Raw genomic sequence first — 23,440 nt, forward strand, 5'->3', positions numbered from 1 at the left:
AACAACTTAAATCCAGAAGGCGTGTATATTTTCACAGCAAAATTCAGTCAACAAATGAGAGAGGAGAGCCAAATACAGCCTGAGTACCCCACTGAGAAATATTAACTAACCTTATGTGGAGTTGTTACTGGAGCTACTAATTAAACATTTACTGAATGTGTAAAGTATTAAAAAAAGAGTGTATAATTTTGTTAATTAAATGATGCTATATATTAATTGATGTATTATCTAAGTCACGTGTGGATAACTTTACATTAATGAAATATACACACAGAGACTGGAAATTTCCTTCAATGACTTTATTATTTACAATAATATATAAAGAAATAAAACAATCCAGCTTCTAAAGTATTACCACATTCAGGAAGAAGGTATTGCTGTCACTTTTCTAAATTACTGGAATGCCTTAATTTCCTATTCCTTCATCTTCTAACTCTAGTAGCAAAGTGACAACTGAATTGAAATTAAGTTAGAGGCTGACATCGCTACCAATGACAGACAAATAAAGTAACAGATACAGTCATTTCCAAACAAGGGACACCAGTCCCCAGGAAAGTGATGGGAGAGGGGTCTACTGAGTCTGGCACGTAGGCACAGCTCTTCCTGACGACGTGTGACAGGGGACCCGATGAGGATCCACTTGCTCAACTCCAGGTTTTTGTTCTTCTGAGAAAAAAATAAAAAACAAAAGTCATCTCCTAAAAAATACACAAAAAGCAAGGACGACTGGCGGTGGACAGGATGTTAAAACCGTAGAGACGTGAAGAGTGAAAAATGTCAATGTGGTCATTAACTTCCTCAGGTTTGGTCATTAAAAATGTATATTTCACTTCAGCAGAGTTGGAGAAGTTTATTCCCCATTTTCTGACAAAATGAATTGTTAAGAAAACCCTGTTGCACATAAAACCGAGAAGTAATAAAGTCTTATTCAGAATGCATCAACTGAAGATTCAAAGTGAATCAAACATTAATTAATTGAGTTTGATTTTCTTTTGACCTATTTTTAGGAAAAAAAAACCGTTATGCTAAACAAATAGTGTGTATTTTAGAGAATATTTATCATCTTCAGAAAAATTCCCTTGAGCCTTTAAAAAGCACTACAGCTACATCTATTTCTTTATAAACAATATTTATTTTCAAATAATTATATTCATAAAAGTGAATCTAGCGTAACCGCTCTTATCAAGTATTTTAAGTTGTTGAGATAATTCAGAATACCTTTTATAATTAAAATTAAGAACTGACATTAAAATATTTTAGACTGATATATTAGAGACTATGTCCTTGAATTCTGAGTTGGTCAGTTTTTGATTTATATAATCCTCTAGACTACTCCTTTACTTATTTCACTTAAAAACAGTTACAGAGAGATCCAAATATTGACAAAAGGAATTAAACATTTGAATTTGTGGGGTCTGTCCTGTGACAGCAGCAGTGAGAGCTGTCCCTCACTGTCAACGTCCACAGCATTGGAGTCTGTCCCCATGATGGCAGCAGGGAGAGCTGTCCCTCACTGTACCCTCCACGGCAGTGGGATCTGTCCCAGTGATGGCAGCAGGGAGAGCTGTCCCTCTCTGTCACCCACCACGGCAGTGGGGTGTCACCTGTGATGACAGCAGGGAGAGCTGTCCCTCACTGTCCACCTCCACAGCAGTGGTTTCTGTCCCCGTGATGACAGCAGGGAGAGCTGTCCCTCTCTGTCACTCTCCACAGCAGTGGGGACACCTGGAGGGCTTCTTCCATGACACAGTTTGTGTGGGGTCCACCGCCAGTCATTCAGTGTACTGTCACTACTCAACACATATTCGTTAACTAAATAAACCTTAGAATGATAAAGCATACATTATTAAGTATTTTATACTATGTCTGTAAAAGAACTGTTTTGTAAAATTTAGGTAAAATTGCAGAAAACTGTGAGGTGTTTATAAAGTGGAATAATCCACTGGGTCATGGACTATTTACACAGGAATGGCAAAATGTGTGGGGAAGATTCTCAATGTCCATTTCTTTTGAATTATTTTGAATTCAGGTACAATATATACCTGAAAGTCACTTAAAAATCAAAAGTAATGTTCCTGATGATTCTGTAAGAACGAAAGTTTCATTTTTATCCCTTGAAGTTTTCTAGGTAGGAGCTGCGACTGTCCTGCGATAGACACTAGGGCCGTTCACACTAAATACATACTAGACGACATCTTTAACACTATTTTTTTTTTAAATGAGTGGACAATAACATACACAGATATCATCTTACGTTTGACGACAGCTAGCATGTTCAGCGTGCTTTCACACACGACTCTGAGTCTGACCCTTACAAGTCTATGGATAATCTAGACGGTCAGCTGTCATCCTCACGAGCGCACAGGCCGTCGTGTGAGGGTTCTCAGCCTGGAGACTCATTTCTGACTTTAGCTCAGTGATGGTCCCACTACACAAAGCTGCCCCAATGGCTGGTCAGGATTCTCTTTCTTCAAATGCAACACAGGAGGTAGAAAAATGGGAAAAGGTGTAGTTTGAGGAATGGATATGCAGAAATTGGATCATTGGATTTGAAAACAGTGCCTAAGATAAGCTTCAGTTTGCCAGTGATCATCAATGCTGTATTTTCAGTATTAAGAACAAGTAGGATAACATTAACTTATTTTTACTGTGTACTGATTATATTTTTATGGTGCACATGATTAAAATCTATTAAGACATGCTTGTATTTTTATTGGGAAGGGATCTTCTACCCTGATAGTTAAGTCATTCTTTTGTAGTACTGAAGGTATCTTCACCAATATGTAAAGATGTGACAATGCAAGGGTAAAATTCATATTTTTCCAGAAGCTATAATGGATAAATAGTTGAGAATACAGCAAACTAAGGAGATGTCACAGGATATATATGATCCCAATGAGTTCCCTTCAAAGATAATTCTTTCTAAATTAGTGATTAACTTAGGTTTATTCTTGACTGTCTCATATATAATAGTAGTCTTCAAATGTGTAAGTATGCTGAGAAGTGAGATGGAAAGCATCAGGAAGTATCAGCATTTTCTACTTACTTGAAGTTTCTTGGGCCTGTTGATTTCCTCTAAGATTACATCTCAGTCACCTCCTTGCATCTTTTGATCCTCGACAGCAGCTTCTGTAGGAGTAATTCTATTAAGAACAACAGAAATATGTAAAATGCCAGCAACTAATTTTAATGGAAGAATAAACAGAACTGCTGTCAAGAATTTCCTGATAAGATACATCACATTGACATAGTATACTTAAGCAGCAGCAGATAAGTCCCCAAGATACCCTCCTGATATCACACACTTGAAAGCTATAAATAACACCATCAAATTGGAAATGTTCTGTTTGGTTGCAGGGGATATTTTTTTTATCATTAAGATACCAATTCTTTTTAAATTTCTGAAACCCCAATAGCTATTAATTGGATATTGAGCAAAATTACATTTGGGGGCACCATAAAACAAATAATTGGGTCGTTACCATGAAGCACTAGAAACATCTTGAAGCTACAGAAATTACCAGAGCACAAAGGCAAAAAGCAGCTTCCTGTCTACATGGTCAGGCAAGCAAACCCATGCTGCAGCTCTCATCTGAGATGACACAGTCAGAGGCCAAATTCTGCTTGTTGGGCCCAGTAGAGAAAGACATTTTGTGAACTGTTTGAGCATGAATTGGCAATGCTAATTTATGAGACTTTCTGCCTTTCTTAGAGACTGAAACTATCTGCTGATTCTATCCTGTAAGTCAAAATGCTTTTTATAATGATGAATTTAATAGGTATAAACTCCATGAAAGCCAACAGTCCTATCGACTCAGATGATGAGTCTGGTGAGGACGCATGAAGAACGCATGAAGATTCAGAGTGCTACTTTTTGGGCAAAATTAGATATCGTCACTTAATATTCATTCATTAAACACTTAGAGGAAGAACAAAAAGTGTTAGGAGTCAGAGGGTATCTTAAGAAATGCTCTAATACAAACCTATCCTTTTATTGATTATGAATGTGAGGACCGGAGACATTAATAATTGGCAACATTATATTTCTAATTCAGATTCCCTGACTCTCTGTTTAATTTCCTTTTCATTATGCTACACCACAAAGGACCTTAGGAACACTGTTATATGTGATACTATATGTAAATAAATCAATAAAAAGAGGATATGCTCTTGGGCACTGAGTACTACAATTTAAAAGGAAATACAAAGGCGGAACTGGTGGTGTAGTGGTTAAGCTCACATGCTCTGTTACGGAGGCCCAGGCTTCCCAGGTTCAGAAAGTGGGCGCAGACCTACGCAACACTCATCAAGCCGTGCTCTGGTAGTGTACCATATAAAGTAGAGGAGGATGGGCACAGATGTTAGCCAAGGGCCGATCTTCCTCAGCAAAATGAGGAGGATTGGCAACAGATGTTAGCTCAGGGCTAATCTTCCTCATCAAAACAAAACAAAATTAAAAAAATAAAAGGAAATACAACCTTTACACAAAAACATAACAGGAATTAAAAAATAAAATTAAGAGAACCAACAAAAAGCTTTGTCAAACAACTAAAGACATGCACACGTTCTGAATACTCACCTTCAAATATAAGGCCATATATTTTTTATTTTTTTGGAGAGGAGGACCAGCCCTGAGCTAACATCCAATGCCAATCCTCCTCTTTTTTGCTGAGGAACACTGGCCCTGGGCTAACATCCGTGCCCATCTTCCTCTACTTTATATGGGATGCTGCCACAGCATCGTTTTAACAAGCAGTGTGTGGGTGCGCGCCCGGGATCCGAACCGGGGTACCCATGGCTGTCATAGTGGAGCGTGCACACTTAACTGCTTGTGCCACCGGGCTGGCCCCCATAAGGCCATTTTTAAGCTGGTTATATATTACTGAGCAAGAAGCATCCAAAGACATAGTATGTTAGTCATTGATCAGAATTGTGCTTGTTTTTAAAATCTTTGTATTCGTAAAGAGAATTTAATAAATTTGAAATCTGTAGATGTTTGTATTTATTTTACAAAAAGCAATAATAATATCTTAATATATTTTAAAAAGTTAACTAATGCAAAGAAATTTAGACAGTTTAGAAGGGAAATTTAAGCTATTGAAGTCATAGTCAATTGAGACAAAGACATACTCCTTCTCCAACTTCTTGGCATTTCTCTTCTTCTCTAGGTCTACTTTCACCAGCTTGCTGCAGATATTCTACTTCTTTAGAGAGCTTAGCTGTTAAAGCAACATTTTCCTAAATTTTTTAAAGAAAGGACAAATAAAGTAATTTTAGAGAAGTTTCAAAGTCTTGTTGACTACCTTGATCTGGTAAGAACATTTTACAACAGCAAACTACAAATATACAAAAACAGGAAAGGCACAATTCTTAACCCTAAAATGAATAGCAAATAGATATTTGATGTGAAGTATATTTGAAGCTATTGGATGGTAATGTGTAATTAGAAAACCTATAACTCATTTCTTAAAACTAATATTTTCCCAATTGATAAACAATATACCTAAACAAAATGAAACATAAAGGTTGAAAAGAACAAAATGGGTAGACAAAGGGAAATGAGGAAAATGAGAAGAGATGAACAACAATATAAATATCAAAGTAGAACTGAATTCAAGGCACAAATTATTATATAACATTATTGGAGATATTCCATACTCAAGGACAGTTCTATCTAGTTGTATAAATGTATCTACTTCCTACTCAGAGAAAAAAAATTATTCATATATCATACAAACATATATATAAATCTTTTTAATAAATATATTTCATTTCTTAGAGCAATTGTAGGTTTACAGAAAATTTGAGCAGAGTACACAGAGTCCCCATATACCCTTGTTCTCCTCCTAGATTCTCCTTTTACTATTATTTTATAATTTATTTATTGTGGTCACTTTGGCTTATAACATTATAAAAATTTAGGGTGTACATCATATTTCAATTTCTGTGTACACTACATCCTGTTCACCACCCAAAGACTTATTACAATCCATCACCACACACATGTAACTAATCACCTCTTTCACACTCCTTCCTCCACTCTTCCCCTCTGGTAACCACCAATCCAATCTCTCCCTATGTGTTTCTTTGTTGTGGTTTTTATCTTCTATTTATGAGTGGGATCATACGGTATTTGACTCTCTCCCTCTTAATTATTTCGCTTAGCATAGTACCATTAAGGTCCATCCATGGTGTCACAAATGGGCAGATTTCATCCATTTTTATGGCTGAGTAGTATTCCTTTGTGTATATATACCACATCTTCTCTATCCATTCTTCCCTTGACGGACACTTAGGTTCCTTCCAAGTCTTGGCTACTGTGAATAATGCTGCAATGAACATAGAGCTGCATATATCTTTTCAAATTAGTGTTTTCACATTCTCTGGATAAATACACAGCAGTGGAATAGCTGGATCATATGGCAGTTCTATTCTTAATTCTTTGAGAATCTCCATACTGTTTTCTACTGTGGCTGCACCAGTTTGCACTCCCACCAGCAGTGTATGAGAGGTCCCTCCTCTCCAACATTTATCGTTTCCTGTCCTGTTAATTATAGCCATTCTGACGGCGTGAGGTGATATCTCTTTGTAGTTTTGATTTGAATTTCGCTGATAATTAGTGATGTTGAACATCTTTTCATGTGCCTGTTGACCATCTGTATATCTTCTTTAGAGAAATGTCTGTTCAGATGTTACCCCCGTTTTTTGAGTTGTTAGTTTTTGTTGTTGTTGAGATGTATGAGTTCTTTATATATTTAGGATATTAATCCCTTATTAGATACACGGCTTGCAAATATCTTCTTCCAATTGTTAGGTCCTCTTTTTGTTTTGTTGATGGTTTCCTTTGCTACACAGAAGATTTTTAGTTTGATGTAGGCCCCTCTTTTTTTCTATTGTTTCCCTTGCTGGGTCAGACATGGTAATTGAAAATGTGCTGCTAAGACCAATGTCAAAGCATATACTGCCTAGGTTTTCTTCGAGAAGTTTCATGGTTTCAGGTCTTTAATCCATTTTTGAGTTAATTTCTGTGTGTGATGTAAAAAAATGGTTTACTTTCATTCTTTTGCATGTGGCTGTCCAGTTTTACCAACAGCATTTATTGAAGAGACTTTCCCTTCTCCATTCTATGTTCTTGGCGCTCTTGTAGAAAATTAGCTGTCCATAGCTATCTGGGTTTACTTCTGGGCTCTCGATTCTGTTCTGTTGATCTCTGTGTCTGTTTTTGCTCACTACTCTCTACATCTCTCACTGAGATGCGCCCAGCTCATATCAGGTGTTTCTCTTATCGCCAAAGGAATGTGCATCTTTCTGGTGATTTTAGGTTGCTTTCCAAAACAGGTGAATTTGTGTGTGGGCCCTATAAGAGCAGACTTTTCTTTCCCCTTATGTCCAATAGCTTCTCCAGAGGTATTCCCCTTTGTTGTTAGTAGCCAGCAAAGCCAAGTATTATGACACTTATCTCAGTTGTGCTGAGTTCAAAAGCTGTTTCTTTCAGTAACACTCCCCCACTCAGATACTCCACTCTTTCAGGGAACGCTTTGTACCTTGGAATTGCTCCCAGCTGTGAAGTGTCACAGCTGGGAGGTGGTTTTTTCCTCTCCCATAAGGAATTTCTGCCTCTCCTACCTCAGTCAGCATCATCCCTTTTTCTGGGGGTTGTTTTATTTATTTATTTATTTATTTTTTGAGGAAGATTGGCCCTGTACTAACATCTTTTGCCAATCTTCCTTTTTTTTGTTGTTTTTTCTTCCCAAAGCACCAGTACATAGTTGTTTATCATAGTTGTACAGTTGCAGCTCTTCTATATGGGACACTGCCTCAGCATGGCTTGATGAACGGTGAGTAGGTCCGCACCCAGGATCTGAACCAGCGAACCCCAGCCGCTGAAGTGGAACATGTGCACTTAACCGCTCTGCCACCAGGCCGGCCCCTGGAGATACTTTATATCCCATTTTCAGTTCTCTCTTAGGGGTAATTGTTCCAAGAGTAGTTGTAAATTCAGTGTGTTCATTGGAGGAGGTGAGTTCAGAGTCTGCCTATGCCACCATCTTGACATTATCTTTCTCTCTGATCATTAACATCTTGTATTAGTGTGGTATATTTGTTACAAATGATGAGCCATTATAGATACATTGTTATTAACTAAAGTTCACAGTTCACGTTAGAGTTTATTCTTTGTATTATACACTCTATCGGTTTTGACAAACGTATAATGACATGTGTTCATCATTTCTGCATCATACAGATTAGTTTCACTGCCCTAAAAATCTCCTGTGCTCCACCTATCAACCCCTCCCTGCCTCCACCTGAACCCTTGGCAATCATCAATCTTCTTACTCTTTGCCTAGTTTTGCCTTTTCCAGAATGTCATACACTCTGGAGTGGGCTTTTTAAAATTAGCAATATGCATTTTAAGTTCCTCCATGTCTTTTTGTGGCTTGATAGTGCATTTCTTATTATTGATGAATAAATCATTCATTTCTTTTATCGTTGTTACCACAGCCATACAATGGATTACTATTAGATATTGAATAAAAAATAAACCCATCTAAATAGGAACCCCTGGAGCTCCTTATTCCTCTAGGCTTTCCCACCAGTCCCCATAAAAACATTTGCACACACACACAATGGCTAGCAAAGACTAAAAAGGTGCAAGCTTCCAAAAATGAGATGCTCAACTTAAGGAGGTCAATGAGCGGGTCAGATGAGCCCATTCGTGGAGGAGCCCTCCATTTACTCAGTCACAGCACCACTAAAAGACTCTGGCTTTCTGGACCAGATGCTGACATCAGGGACTCCCTGAGTACGTCACTGGCTGGAGCGGTGTCAATTTTGTAAGAAACTGTCCAACTGTCTTCCAAAGTGGCTGTACCATTTGCATTCCCACCAGCAATGCGTGAAAGTTCCTGGCTCCACTCCTCGCCGGCATTCAGTGTTGTCAGTGTTTTGGATTTTGGCAATTATGATATTTTGAGATACTGTGGGTGTGTAGTTGTGTCTCATTGTTTTTTGATTGGCACTTTTCTAGTGACATATGAGGTGGAGCATCTTTTCATATGCTTATTTGCCATCTGTATATCTTCTTCTGTGCGGTGTATGTTCAGATCTGTTGTCTACTTTTTACTTAGGTTGTTTGCTTTCTTATTATTGAATTTTAAGTGTTCTTTGTATATTTTAGATAACAGTCCTTTATTAGATATACATTTTGCAAAAATTTTCTTCCAGTCCATGGCTTGTCTTTCACAGAGCAAATGTTTTCAATTTAAATGAAGTCCAATTTATCAATGTTTTTCTTTCATAGACCATGCTTTTGGTGTTGTATATAAGTCAATGCCTAAAGATCACGTAGATTTTCTCCTATCTTATCTTCTAGCTGTTTTCTAGTTTTGTGCTTTATATTTAGGTTTATGATCAATTAAGTAACTTTTTGTGAAAGGTGTCCAGTTGTTGAACACCATTAATTGATAAGACTATCCTTTTCCATGGAATTGCCTTTGCTCTTTTGTCAAAGATCAATTGACTATATTTTTGTGTATCTATTTCTGGGCTCTCTATTATCTGCCATTGATCAATTTGTATACATTTTGTTTTAAAAGTTCAAGGAACTCTAAAAACATTTATTAATTTTGATGCCAAACAAAAATTTCAATATATTCTAAAAATTCAGAAATCACAGTAATTTTTTGCCACAATATAATGAAATGAATTAGTATATATAACAGTTTGAAAATAATTCTTGGGTAAAAGAAATCAAAATCGGAAATGCTGACTTAGAAATGAAAGACAATGAGAATTCCATATTTCAAACATATGGCATGGGACCAAAGGTGCACTCAGGAAATACTGACAGCCTGAAACAGTTTACTAATAACCTGAAAACATACGTTCTTAGCTGACATCATCTATTTATCATATTTTAGATGGATTGTGTTTCCTTGGTCTACTAGCAAAAGAATTCCTTTGAGAGTCTGATTTGAATTACATTAACTTTAGAAATTAATTTGGGAAAAACTGATGGTTGTACAGTATTTAGGCTACAATCTAGGAAATGACATCTTTCTTATTTTAAACTACATGCTCTTCTATATTTCCTTTTAGTGTTTTGTTGTTTTTTTCATATATGTTGCGAAATTTTTTGTTAAGGTTAGTCACTCGAGCATTTTATTTTAGATTTTATTCCCGTTATAAATAAGATCTTTTTCTCCTATAGTGCAGGATGTCCCTAAAGTTCTAGCACAGGTTAAATTGTTAACAAATTCACTGCTACTTTATCTAAATAATTTGTAAAGCTACAACAGAGGAAACATATTAAGATTTAAACAAAACTGTTAATGATTCATTTGTTCATATTACTTTCTTCTATATTCACGTAATAAACCCTATATTATATTGGACAGCTATATCCAGGCAAATTAAAATAATGGTGAATAGGGTAAAAGTTAATATATTTACATTTTATTATGCCAAGTCTTGAGTTAAATACACTTTGTTGCATTTTATAGAATATTTATAAAATATACAGAAACAAATTCTTAAATAGTCAAGCTGTATAAAGATTTTATGGATACCCTGTGATTTGCTTTCTTTCCCCATGGGCGCTGTACAATGGCAAACCCTATTATAGTATCTCAGTGTATGCAGGAAAGATAGTTACCTCTCTGTAGATACCTGTCTCAATCTATACTGAGCATGGAGAAATTTGTGGCTCACTCCCTCTTTCTTGAAACACTACCTCCACTTATATCAAGGACCTGGACCCACTCTCTCTTGCCCACCCCCCTTTCTCTTTCACTCACTGGCTGCTCCATTTCAGTGTCTTTTGTTTACCACACATCTCTTCTCCATGATGCAGTCTTCATCCAGTCTCATGATTTTTATATGCTGATGATTCCCCAAATTTATACCTCAAGTCTAGATCTCGTTCAGACTCATACATCCAGTTGCCTAAGTCACATCTCAACCTGGGTGTCCCCAGTAGGCATTTCAAATTCAACATGTCCAAAACTGAACTCTGATTCTGCTTCCCTGGTTTCAGACTTGCCCTTCTGGCAGTCTTTCCCATTTCCATAAATGGCAAGTCTATCCTTGCGGCTGCTCAGGCCAAAAACGTTGGAATCATCTCTGACTCCAGGAAATATGAGAGGTACGTTTTGCTTTCTGTTTGATAAATGAAATCTAAATATTCCCCAAAAAACAAAAGAAAAAGAGGGGCCTGCCTGGTCTCTTAGTGGTTAAGTTCATGGACTCTACTTTGGTGGCCCGAGGTTTGCAGGTTTGGATCCTGGGCATGGACCTACACACTGCTTATCAAACCATGCTGTGGTGGCATCCCACATACAAAATAGAGGAAGATGGGCACAGATGTTAGCCCAGAGCCAATCTTCCTCAGCAAAAAGAGAAGGATGGGTAACAGATGTTAGCTCAGGGCTACTCTTCCTCACCAAAAAAATAAAAAAAGAAATATGAGAGGAAGAGATGTGTGCTACTTCTGGGCCAAAGACTTTAAGAGTAGAGATTTGGAGACAATTTTCAGCTTCTCCATCTTGTCTCTTTTCTGTGAGCCTGATCATGGACAGCACACAACTTGGCTTTAACCATGCAGATGAAAATAGCACCGAGGGAGTGGTGGAGAAACAAGATGGGAGAATGTGACGCTCTGAATGATTAGGTGGAATGGAGACACTCGCCAACCTGGAACTCACACTTTTATGTGTGAAATAAGCTATTTTGTTTGAGCCTTTGCATTTTTGCTTGCCTTTGTTGTAGTAGCTGGCACATCACTAACAAACACACTCTCCTGGATACTATTTTCAAAGGGCAGCCCTTAAAAAATTAAGTCAGACCTTATCCTTTTGCTAAAACCCTCTGATGACTTCCCATCTCACCCAGAATAGAACCCAAAGTACTTACAACAGTTTCTAAGACCCTTTATGATTTGGCTCTCTGCTACTTCTATTTCCCCCTCTATCACTTGCCCACTCTGCTCAGGAAATGCTGGATTTCTGGCTGTCTCCTTGAACATGTCTCAACTACTTGCATGTCAGGGCCTTTGTATTTGCTACTTCCTTTGTCTAGGAGGCCCTTCTCTCCCAGACAGCTCACCCTGTCACCTCATCATCCTAATAGTGTGGCTCTCCTCATCTCCCCTTGCAAAATCACATTCCTACTCTCACACACCCCCTCTCACCCAGCACCTCTATAACCCTATGTGGCTTAATGATTTTACATTGCACTTTTTCCACCATTTGACCCGCATATATACTTGTTTATTTTCCGACTTCCTGAATCAGAATATAAGCCTCTTGAAGGAGGCTTTATTTTTCTCCATTACTGTTCACATGTCATCTAGAACAATGACTAACACATAGCAAGTACTCAACAAATGTGTGCTTAATAAATAAAAATGTGATAATTTAACTATCTGAAATATTAATTACTCTTAAAGATGCTAAAGCTTTACAATTGATTTTCTTGGTTTTTGGTTCTAACTGCAACTGTCTAAAAACAAAATTAAGATTATTTTCTCTTGCCTCTCTGTTTCATGTCTCATTGAATGGACCACAATTTTCAGAACAATGTTAAATAAAGAAAAGAGCAGACATTCTTGACTTGTTCCGAATTTTGGAATGAAAAGACCACTGAAGCAGGAACAGTGAACTGAAATGTCTATTAAGTTTTGATCCAAGTAACAGAGGAGTGGGAAGTGGCTGGGGCTAAAATGAGAGGGAGGAAGGATGTGATGAAGAAGGGTGTGACTGGTGTAATGGCACACAAGCTGAAAAACATTTAAACTACGTTCTCTCTAGAGAAAAAAGGTCAGATTCAGCCCATAGGCTACCAGGGGATTAAGTAGGGAAAAAAAAGAATTGTAAAATGTACTTATCTAACAGAGTGTGAAATATTTAGATAAGAAGCATTTTCTTTGAAAAATAAAAATATATATTTTTAAATGTAAAGAATATTTAGGTTTTTTAAAAATAACTTTTTTAGGAAGATAAAAGTAATCATTATGTTGCATGAAAAGATACTCCTGCATTTAATTTTCAAGTTGTCACTTGCTTTTTTTTGAAGCTTGATTATAGAACTTCAGACGTAAAAGATCAGAGTCCCATACTATCTGCCAAGCTCAACAATAAAAGAAAGAATCTCTTTCATCTATAAAATGAATTTGTTCTTACCTCAAGGTTTTGGACAATTGCTTTTGCTTTTATCAGGTACTTATTTGTATCATCAACTTTCAAAAGCATTTTATCTATGGCATCATTAGTCATCTCTTGTTCTCTCTGCATCTCTATAATCTTCTCTTTTTTGTCCTTGGCACTTTTTCTTGCTTCATGGAGTGCAGTTTCTAGCTCTTGAATTTTCTATTAAAAAAACACACATATATAAGGTCTGCCTTTGAGACAGAATCACAGTATATAAGTTTAAGACAAAGGTGATCATATACGGGTATTAAGTTTTCAGATTGCATTAACAAAGCATAGAAGAGAAGCCGAATGACACTCAATTTACATAGTTATTCTTTTTTTCATTTAGAAGCTGATGATTTTTGGACTAAAAAATGGCCCGGTTTTACATAAGCATTAGTGTTTATTTTATTTACTAGTTACCATGGTGCTAAGCATATTAAATAGGCACTTACATTTTAAATTAACATTAGTCACACAAAGTACACTTGTTAATTGACTCTTTAGAGTAATACATGTAACGTATCTTTCTCTTTCTTTTTATTACCTAGTTTTTACATTGAAAAATACAAGTATGTGGAAAAATTCAAAGGGACATAAGGAAGAGTAAGTTTCCCCACCTCAGAACCCACACTAAGTCTCAAGCGATGACTACTCAACTCTTTCAAGAGTATCCTTCTGCAAATTTAAGTATCTAAGAACATGTGAAAATACAGTTTATAAAAACAGTAAGTCATACACACAATAGTGTGTAAGAAGAAAGTACACACACAATAGAGCATAAGGAGAAAGTGCCAAAACAGGACTGTATTTGAACATCAAGAAGAGAGAAATCATGACTACAGAAGAAGTACTCAACTTTAACGTAGACAAAGAAGACGTCTAAATTGTTAATGATTTTGTTTACCTTGGTTCAGTCATCAATTTAAATGGAGACTGTAGTCCAGACACCAAGAGAAGACTGAGACTCAGAAGGGCAGCAATGAAAGAATTAGGAGAGATCGAGTGTAAGGAAGGGAAATTAGACACTAAGGTCAAGATTATCCACACTCTCATACTACCAATTACTATGTATTGGTGTGAAAGCTGGAGTGTGAAGAAGGCTCACAGGAAAAAAACTGGATTCATTTGAAATATGGTGTTGGAGGAGAGCTCTACGGATACCCTGGACTGCCGGAAAGATGAACAAGTGGGTCCTAGAGCAAATTAAGCCTGAACTATCGCTGGAGGAAAAAGATGAAACTGAGGCTGCCCTCCTTTGGGCACATCATGAGAAGGCAGGAATCTTTGGAAAAGACAATAACACTGGGAAAAGCAGAAGGCAGCAGGAAAAGAGGAAGACCAAATATGAGGTGGATTGACTCCATAAAGAAGCCATAGGCATGAGTCTATAGGAGCTGAGCAGGGCTGTTGAAGAGGATATTGCGGACATTATTCATTTATAGGGTCGCCAGGAGTCAGAGCTGACTTGATGGTCCATAACAACAAATATATAGTTCTGTTTTTTGTGTTGTTGTTTATTTATTTATTTATTTATTTTGCTGAGGAAGATTAGCCCTGAGATAACATCTGTGCCAATCGTCGTCCATTTTATATGAGTGATGTAGGTCTACACCCTGGATCCAAACCACAAACCTGGGCCACCAGAGCGGAGTCACCTGAATTTAACCACGTGGCCATCGGGCCCCTGCTTTTAATTTTTTTTTTTTAACTTGAAAATGCATTTTCCAAATCTTGTTCAATATCAACCCATAGATGTCTCATAATTTTGTTTTCATGGATACATACATCCTGTTTCATGGAGGTATTATAAACTAATTAACCTGTCACCTACCAATGAACATTTAAGTTATTTCCAGTTTTTTATACGTACACAAATACCTTATTTTAAACACCTGAATTTGTTCATATGTATAAGAGTATTCACATACACACACATGCAGGTTTTCCTGGAAAATGTCTGTTTCTTTTGGTCCACCCAGAACTTATTTGTGTTTAATGAATGAAGTAGGAGTCCAGACTTACGTTTTCAAGAAGGCTAGCTGGTTGTTCTGATGCAAACACTAAGTAAACCATCGTTTCCCTACTGAGTTGACTGCTACCACTGTCATACACTAAGTTCTCATACTCATTTGAGTGTACTCCTGAACACTCTACTCTGTTCCACTCCTCTATTTCTACATCACCACCAAACTACTCTATGCTACACTAATTTGGCATAATTATCAAACTAATAGCATATGATTTACTCTCTGATGGGGTATTCTTATTTCTTCAAGGCTTTCATGAAGTTTCTTACTCAAGTGTAAGTTATCCATTTCCACACTACGCATAGAGAAATTTTGGCCTCAAATTACTTCTTGAATCCTTCCATTTCATTCACTTTTTAAATGAGATTTATTGACATATTGCATTTTAAGAAGTTGAAGTTCTTTTTTCTGAAGTTCTTGGATCTTGAGATAAGTATAAAAAAAGTTAGAATGCAAACAGAATTCCTTCAAGGAAGGAAAACAGTGTCTATTTGTTACATACGCGCACATACCTATGTCTACATATCAACTTCTATCTGCTTTCTCATTTGACAAATAATTTCATACAAAATTTCTCCCGAAAGAACAAAACACATACCTTTTTCTGTAATTCATCTTTTGATTTATTTAAATCATGTTGAGTACTTGAAATTTGACTTGGGTTTTCTGAAACTCTTTCTCTCAACTTATCAATAGTTTCTTGGTGTTCTTTCAAATGCATACGAGCAATTTTTAGTTCTTGTTGTGTTTCTAGATCCTTTATTATTAGCAGAAATTGAGAAACATGATAATATAAAGACACATTACCTTTTCTTAATGATGAACTAGGTAAACAGTCTTAAGAAATACATGTTCATAGTTAAAAACCACCACCACACCACCCCAAATCAGAACAGTACAGAAGGATATCAAGTAAAACTTCCTGTCTCTCCCCTCGCCCATCCCAGTCCTGCTTCCTGTTGAACTGGGCCTCTTGCTCTTCTCCTTTCAGACCACTTGCACAGCTTTCTGGATCAATGTCACATAAAAAGTGCCCCATTCTTATGCTTAGCATTCCATTATACAGACAAACCCCACTTAGCCAGTGCCTTATGGCAGACACTTGGATTGCTTCTAGAGTCTGTTCACCATAAACAGTATTGCAGAGAATGCTGCTGTATTTCTGCCCAAATGTGTGAATATATTGGTAGGATAAGTTGCTAAAGTGTAAGTGCCTTAACAAATGTATATGCTGAAACATTTTTAATAAGATATTGTCAAACTGTCTCCCTAAAAGGTTATAACTTACATTTTCACCAACAGTACCATTGATTTAAAAGAGAAGGAGGCTTCTTGTATTTAAAACATGTTCACTGGATAGGAAGAAAGAGCATAACTCACTCTAACTATGGTTTCTTGTAGGTTTGCCTTGAGTTGGTCTCTCTCCAGTTTGAGATTCTCTTCTACTACTCTTAGACTATCTCTTTCTTTCATTACAGATTTCATTTCTTCAAGGTTTTCATGAAGTTTCTGAGCCAGCTCTGAGTTCTCCATTTCCATTTTATCCAGAGTTAAACTTTGGGTCTTGAATTGTTTCTTCAATTTCTCTATTTCAGACATTTTTTTCTGTGTCTCACTGACATCTTCTTTTAACTTAAAAAGTTGATGTTCATTTGTCTTAAGTTCTTGGATCTTAAGATCATCATAAAATAACATGTTAGGATACAGATGGTTTTTAAGGGAAGTATCAGGAATAGTTTCTAAATTGATTAAAACAATAGGCTTCCATGTGACTCAATATTCTGCATAATTCCAACAGAATTTACTTTCTTTTGAGGTATAATATACATAAGCACACTAACCTCAAGTGTATAGCTCAATTATTCCTGACATACGTATACGTCTATGTAATTACAGCCCAGATTAAAATACAGAATATTTCTAGCACCCCATGAGGTTCCTGGGTGCCCCCTTACTCCAGCCAACCACTATTCTGACCTTGATCATCCTAGATGAGTTTGCCTGTTTTTGAACTTACAAATCACAATGTATGTATCCGTTCTCCTGTTGATAGGCATTTGAGTTGTTTTCAGTTTTTCACTATTATGATTAGAGCTGATATGAACATTCTTGTACATATCTTTATGTGGAAGTATGCATTCTTTTCTCTTAGGTACATACTCGTATATGCTGGGCCACAGGCTGGTATACGTTCAGTGTGAGTAAACACGGCCAAGCTGTTTTCCAATGTGGCTAAACTGTTTTACATCCCCAAAGGATTTTAGGCACAAATAAGTCAGATATCCAATCAAATAAGCCTCCCTTCCCCCAATACCTTTTCTTGTAATTTAGCATTTGAATTTTCTAAATCCATCTGCATATTTGATATTTCATCTCTCTTCTCAGAAACAATCCCTCTGAGTTGATCAATAATTTCCTGGTGCTCTTTAAGATGCATGTGAGCAATTCTTAGTTCCTCTTGTTTTTCCAGATTCTTAATCATTAGAGAATTTTAAAAACAGTGATATATCTTAATTTTAACTAGTATTTTCTTAATGAAAATGATATATTTTCTTAGTATAAATAATAAAACTATTACTTCTTAATCTACATCTTTGTTGTTAGAAAATTACAAACTTATCCCCCCGTCCCTACCTCCCCACAACCAACTCCTAATTCCCAAAGGCAAACATATTACATACGTACTATTCTATAGCTTGCTTTTCCCCCTAAGGGTTATTTTGGGCTTCCATAATAGGACGTGCAAATCTATTCCATGGTTTTATTATGTGCTGCATAGTATTCTGACATAGTGCTTGTGTTTACCCAGTTTCCTTCTGATGGACATTTAGATTGTTTCCCATTTTTTAGTACAAATTGCTACAATGAACAACCTTGTGGTGTGTATTTCTGTATGTGTGTATAAACATAAATATATATTTATCTTAACAATTGATTAAGTGTACATATAGGATAAAGTCTATAAAGGAAATAATGGTTGCAGAATTTAAAATTTTCAAGAATACCAAACTATGTGCCTAAAAGTTATATCAGTTCACGCACACTAATAGTACCCCTCATTTCAAAGAAGGCTCACTACTGTCAGAAAACCCCATGTCTCCTCACTAGGGTGGGGAATGAGTGTAACTTACTTTAGCTTTCAGCTCTCTCAGGCTTTCACTGAGCTGGTCTCGCTCCATTTTGAGGGTTTCCTCCACTCTTCTGAGGCCATCTCTTTCCTTAGTAACAAGTTTTATTTCTTCAAGGTTTTCAAGATATTTCTGAGTCAACCTGAACTTCTCTGCTTCTATACTTTCCAGGGTTGAATTCTGGACCTCTAATTGCTTCCTAAATTGCTCTGTTTGATGCGCATTTTCCCTGAGATCATTTTTTGCCTTAAGAAGTTGATGTTCTTTCTCCTGAAGTTCTTGGATCTTGAGATAATCATACAATAAATTATGATATAGACAGATATTGATAGAAAGCTAAATAATAGTTTCTAAATTAATTAAGGCAAGTAAAGACAAATCTTTGCTTGTCTTCAATTTTAGGCTAATTCATATACTGTTTCTTTACACAAACGACCCGATTCAAACTGTCAGTTACTCAGATAACAACCGAATGTGATCTTATTTGGAAATAGGGTTTTTGCAGATGTAATTAGTTAAGGAATGAGAGGCTCTTCTAACTGGACTAGGGTGGGCCCTAAATCCAATGAGAGTGTCCTTATAAGAGATAGGAAAGGACACGCAGAGACACAGAGAAGATCATGTGAAGATGGAGACAGAGATGGGAGTGATGTAGCTACAAGCCAAGGAATACCGAGGATAGCTGGGAGCCAAGGATAACAAGAGGCCAAGAAGGACCCTTCTCTAGAGCCTTCGGAGGCAGCATGGTCTTCCGACATCTTGGTTTTTGACTTCCAGGATCCAGAAATGTGGCAGAATAAATTTCTGCTGTTTTTAAGCCACCGAATTTATGGTAATTTGACACAGAAGTCCTAAGAAACTAGCATAGAGTCACTAGGTAAATCAAGGAGGCAAAGTGAATATGAGAAAAATTTAAAAAGAAACTGACTAAATATACAGATGTAGCTGTCAAACTGTAATTCCTCATCTCTTAAAATCTTTTTGGATAATTTATTTTTACTTCCAACAAGGTCTTTAGGGGGTGGCCCACACAAACATTGAAGCATTAACTTTTACATAAGGCTATTGATTTTACTTCTTTAGGAGGAGAATGAAATAGACAGGAGGTTTCAGTAAATTCAGTTAGGTTATAGTCAAAGGGATGAGAATTACGAGAACACATGTTAAGAAAGCATCATTCAACAGAAGCACAATGGAAACAGCAATGTATTATTTATAATGCAAGTGGTACTGTTCTTAGAAGAAATAGAAAGTTCTCAGTGGGTGCCTTTTAGAATTACTGGAGCAGTACAATTGTTACAAGAGTCTTAGCTCTTATGCAAATATACTATGACAGCACCTTACTTCCATTAAGGAAATGATTCAGGAAATTGTAAACATCTAAGGGATGGCAATAGTGACAAATCTTACATTTTAGAGAATGCCTGATACAGGTCTATAAGGGCAGGGGCTTTGTTTTATTGACTAATGTATCTCAAGCACCCAGAGCAGAGCCTGGCCCATGGCATTGCTCAATAAATATCTGATGAGTGAATATATCATGAGTAGTTTAGATGAACCAAGGCCCCCCTCTCATCTCAAGACTCCAGGATAATGTAATCCTCACAAAGGACAACAGCAACATCTTCGTGTGAGCTGAAACTGTCCAAAACATTAGCAGTGAGATCTGACCATCTGGGAGGCATATTCTATTTCTGAAATTTAGGTGTACTGGGATAAAAAATTATTACCAAAAAAAGTTTAGTCAGGAAATATGGCCAGGAAGGTAACTTTAAAAATTCACCTTTTCCTTTAGCTTTTCTTCAGCTTCTGCCAGTTTCTCACAGGTCCTATAAAGCACTTCCTCTTTCTTTATGGTATGGTTCTTTTCTTGTACAACTATCTCTTGTTGTTTTTTAAGCTCACCTCCAAGAATTCTTAATTCTTCCTGGTTTTCAGTGGCCTAAATTTTTTTAAAGTTGACATTAAAATAAATACTAGGTTACATTTAAGAAATCAGATAAAAATCAGCATTTACCTCAGCCTGAAAATGGAGGAATCATGGCAAAGTATATTGGAAAAGACCTATTGAAAAAGAACATAAGTCTTTATTTTAATCATGTAAATGCCAAGAATCTGCTTTCCTATGTTGTTTCTTTATTGCTCAATGTACATTCGCAGCATGAGAATTAGAACTGGATCTAACATTCTATCATGAGAGGTTTGCTTGTTTTCTACCCCTAAGCCAAAAGAGACCATCTCTACACTTTCATCAACTGATGATGAGACTCTAATTATGGGCTTTTCATACACTGGGATGGCTTGTTTTAGGGCATTGATTTTGAGCAAGCTCGAAATAGCAACTGTCCTTTGCTAGCACGACTTGGGCTAATCTTACTTATTATCTTTAAAAAGTGACATTCTCCACTATCAAGACCAAAAAACATTACAATCCAGAGACTGAGAAGAGAATATGACCTTTGTCTGTATTCTTATTTACATTCAGATATTTTGAGCAAACAGACAATCCCAAGAAACATGAAAAATTACACAAAAGGTCAGGTTCTACCGTGATCCACAGCAAACTTTTCAAAATATTAATTTCTATCTATTACACATTATATTGCCCCTAAATATAAAAATAAAGCCTAAAGTAGGTTTGAAGATACTGGCAAATATTAACAACAAGCAAACATGTAATTAGAGACAACTACAACAGCATAAATACAAGAGAAACATTTAGGAACAAATTAACAAAATACGTACAAGATCCGTACACTGAAATCTACACAACACATCACTGAGAGAACAGAGAGTTTATAGAAAGATACACAATAAGCACATGAATGATGCCCAATATCTTTAGTCATTGGGGAAAGGCAATTTAAAACAATGAGGTTACACCCAATAGAAATGGTTAGAATTAAAAACACCAATAATATGAAGCTTTAGTGAGGATGTGGAGCCATCAGAATTCTCTTAATTTGCTGATGAGAATTAAACTGGTACAACTACTTTGGAATTGAGTCTAGTAAACTCTCATCAAGTTAAATATACATGTCCCTATGACACAGCTATTCCATTCAGATACTTACCCTAGAGAAATAAAAAACATACGTTCATAAAAAGATTAGTATAAGAATGTTTACAGCAGCTTTATTCAAGAGTCAAATAGCGTCAATGACTCAAATTTCCAACAATAGGAGAAAAACTAAGCAAACTGTGGCCCATTCATACCATGGAATAGTACCCAGCAATAAAAAGACATGTAGAAAGAAGTGAGACACAGAAGAGCACATGCTGTGTGGTTCTATTTGTGTGAAGTTCTAGAAGAGACATGGTGATCTGAGGTGGAGAAACATCAGGATAGTGACTCTACGGGGCAGAGGGTGAGGTGAGGATTGACAAGTGGATGTGTGAGGGAACTTCTTGTGGGTGGAAGTGTTCTGTATCTTGACTGGGGTGGACAGTACACAAGGGGACACATTTGTCAAAAGTCATCAGACTGGACACTTGCAGCAGATACATTTATTGCGTGTAAACGATACCTCAATAAAGTTGTAAAAACCGGAGACACAAAGATAAAAACACACTACCAAGTACCCGGTGCTGAACTCACCCTGTCAGTACTCTCCCTCAGGTCAGTCTTCAGTTGCTCCTTTTCTGCGGTAACACACTCTAACATTTGTCGCAGCTTTTTTTTCTCCTGTATCAAAGAAAATATCATTCTCTGTTGTTCAATCAGCTCATTATCAACATCTGCAATCAACACTTGGGTTTTTTTGGCTTCCAAATTCTGCTTTCTATCTATGTCAACCATCTCATATATAAATACAATAGAGAAGAATTTCTTAGTTTTAATAATAACAAAATAGCCAACACATATTACTTATTATGTACCAGGCACTATTTTCATATATTGATACATTTAATCTTCACTATAACCTTATGAGGTAGGTACTATTATTATCTCCATTTGACAGGTGAGGAGACTGAATCCGAGAGAGGACAGGTCATTTGCCCACAGTCACTCAGAGACGTAGAGTCATGCTGTGAGCCCAGTGCTCTGGCTCCAGAGTTTGTGCTCTTGTGCCTGTGTACTGAGAAGAGCTACCTGGACAGCTACAGATGACCCACACTCACCTTCACGTCTGACAGGTTTACCTGACTTTGTGAAGGAGTGAGCCACCTTAAACTCTCCCCCTCTTTCTTTCCTTCAAAAGCTGGAAATTGTAACCTCTTCCCTACTCCCAACAAATCTTTATTTTCAGAGTTTTATGTTATATAAGAAGGCAAAAGAGTTTTATTAGAAACATATTTCATATCATAGCATAATACATGTTTTCTTAATTTACACTTTCCACACACTGCTTAAGAAAAGCACCTCATGTCAACTCATTTATCCATAAATAAGGCTGAAGCAGAGGTAACAGAATACGTGGACTGCTTGGTAAAAGGAGACAAAACTGACATTACAAGCATAGGTATGAAATTACGGTATCACCATATAATCCTACACTACCCCAGTAAAAATACTCAGCTCCATGTTGGCCACAGATGTTTGAAAAAGTTGTTATAATAATCTATATTTTCATTAGAAAAAAAAAAGAAAAAGAAGAAAAATAATCCAATGACACTAACTTCACACAATCACTATTAGAATTCTGGAATACTTCCTTCCAGATTTTTTTCCATTAAATTTTTTTTTTACATTGCAATTATGATTCATTTATTTATACATAACATCCTTTTTTAGGTTCACTTTTCCACTTAGATTAGATGATATGCATTTTCCCAAGCTGTTACATCATCTTCAAATTATAATTTTTAGTAGCTGCTCGATTCTCTAGACTGGATATGGACAAAACATATTTTACTTACCTACCCCCTTACTGTTGACAATAGGCACGAGTTTCTGACAAAGATGAGCACAGAGCTAACTACTAAGTACATGAGAAATTAACATTTGTAACACACAATCTTGGGGACTAGTCTGTCAGATACTATAATTCAGAATCTTGCATCTTTATTCCTATATATCGGAATATACACAGAAACAAAGCAGAGTGAGACAAAGTTCAAAACTGAACTCAGCCTAGAAAGTATTTCAGCTACC

At 36.5% G+C, this 23,440-nt stretch overlaps 1 protein-coding gene and 2 long non-coding RNA genes across 3 annotated transcripts; all 3 read right to left on the reverse strand.

Annotated features, from left to right (window-relative positions):
- Positions 1–290: 290 nt before the first annotated feature.
- On the reverse strand, positions 291–5,166 carry LOC131401690 (uncharacterized). Its single transcript, XR_009217842.1, has 3 exons — positions 5,131–5,166; positions 3,047–3,129; positions 291–666 (listed from the first exon to the last, which is right to left on the reverse strand). It is a non-coding gene; the product is annotated as an uncharacterized LOC131401690 (long non-coding RNA).
- Positions 5,165–22,144, reverse strand: LOC131401666 (centromere-associated protein E-like). The gene is made up of 4 exons (XM_058536913.1): positions 21,944–22,144; positions 13,179–13,364; positions 5,203–5,238; positions 5,165–5,170 (listed from the first exon to the last, which is right to left on the reverse strand). Exons 1-4 carry the CDS (start codon positions 22,142–22,144, stop codon positions 5,165–5,167), a joined length of 429 nt encoding a protein of 142 aa, XP_058392896.1.
- LOC131401691 (uncharacterized) lies at positions 15,885–20,183 on the reverse strand. The gene is made up of 3 exons (XR_009217843.1): positions 20,129–20,183; positions 16,598–16,888; positions 15,885–15,974 (listed from the first exon to the last, which is right to left on the reverse strand). It is a non-coding gene; the product is annotated as an uncharacterized LOC131401691 (long non-coding RNA).
- Positions 22,145–23,440: the final 1,296 nt, after the last annotated feature.

Source organism: Diceros bicornis (genome assembly GCF_020826845.1).
Source record: "Diceros bicornis minor isolate mBicDic1 chromosome 13 unlocalized genomic scaffold, mDicBic1.mat.cur SUPER_13_unloc_1, whole genome shotgun sequence".
In the NCBI taxonomy this organism is placed as follows: Eukaryota; Metazoa; Chordata; class Mammalia; order Perissodactyla; family Rhinocerotidae; genus Diceros; species Diceros bicornis.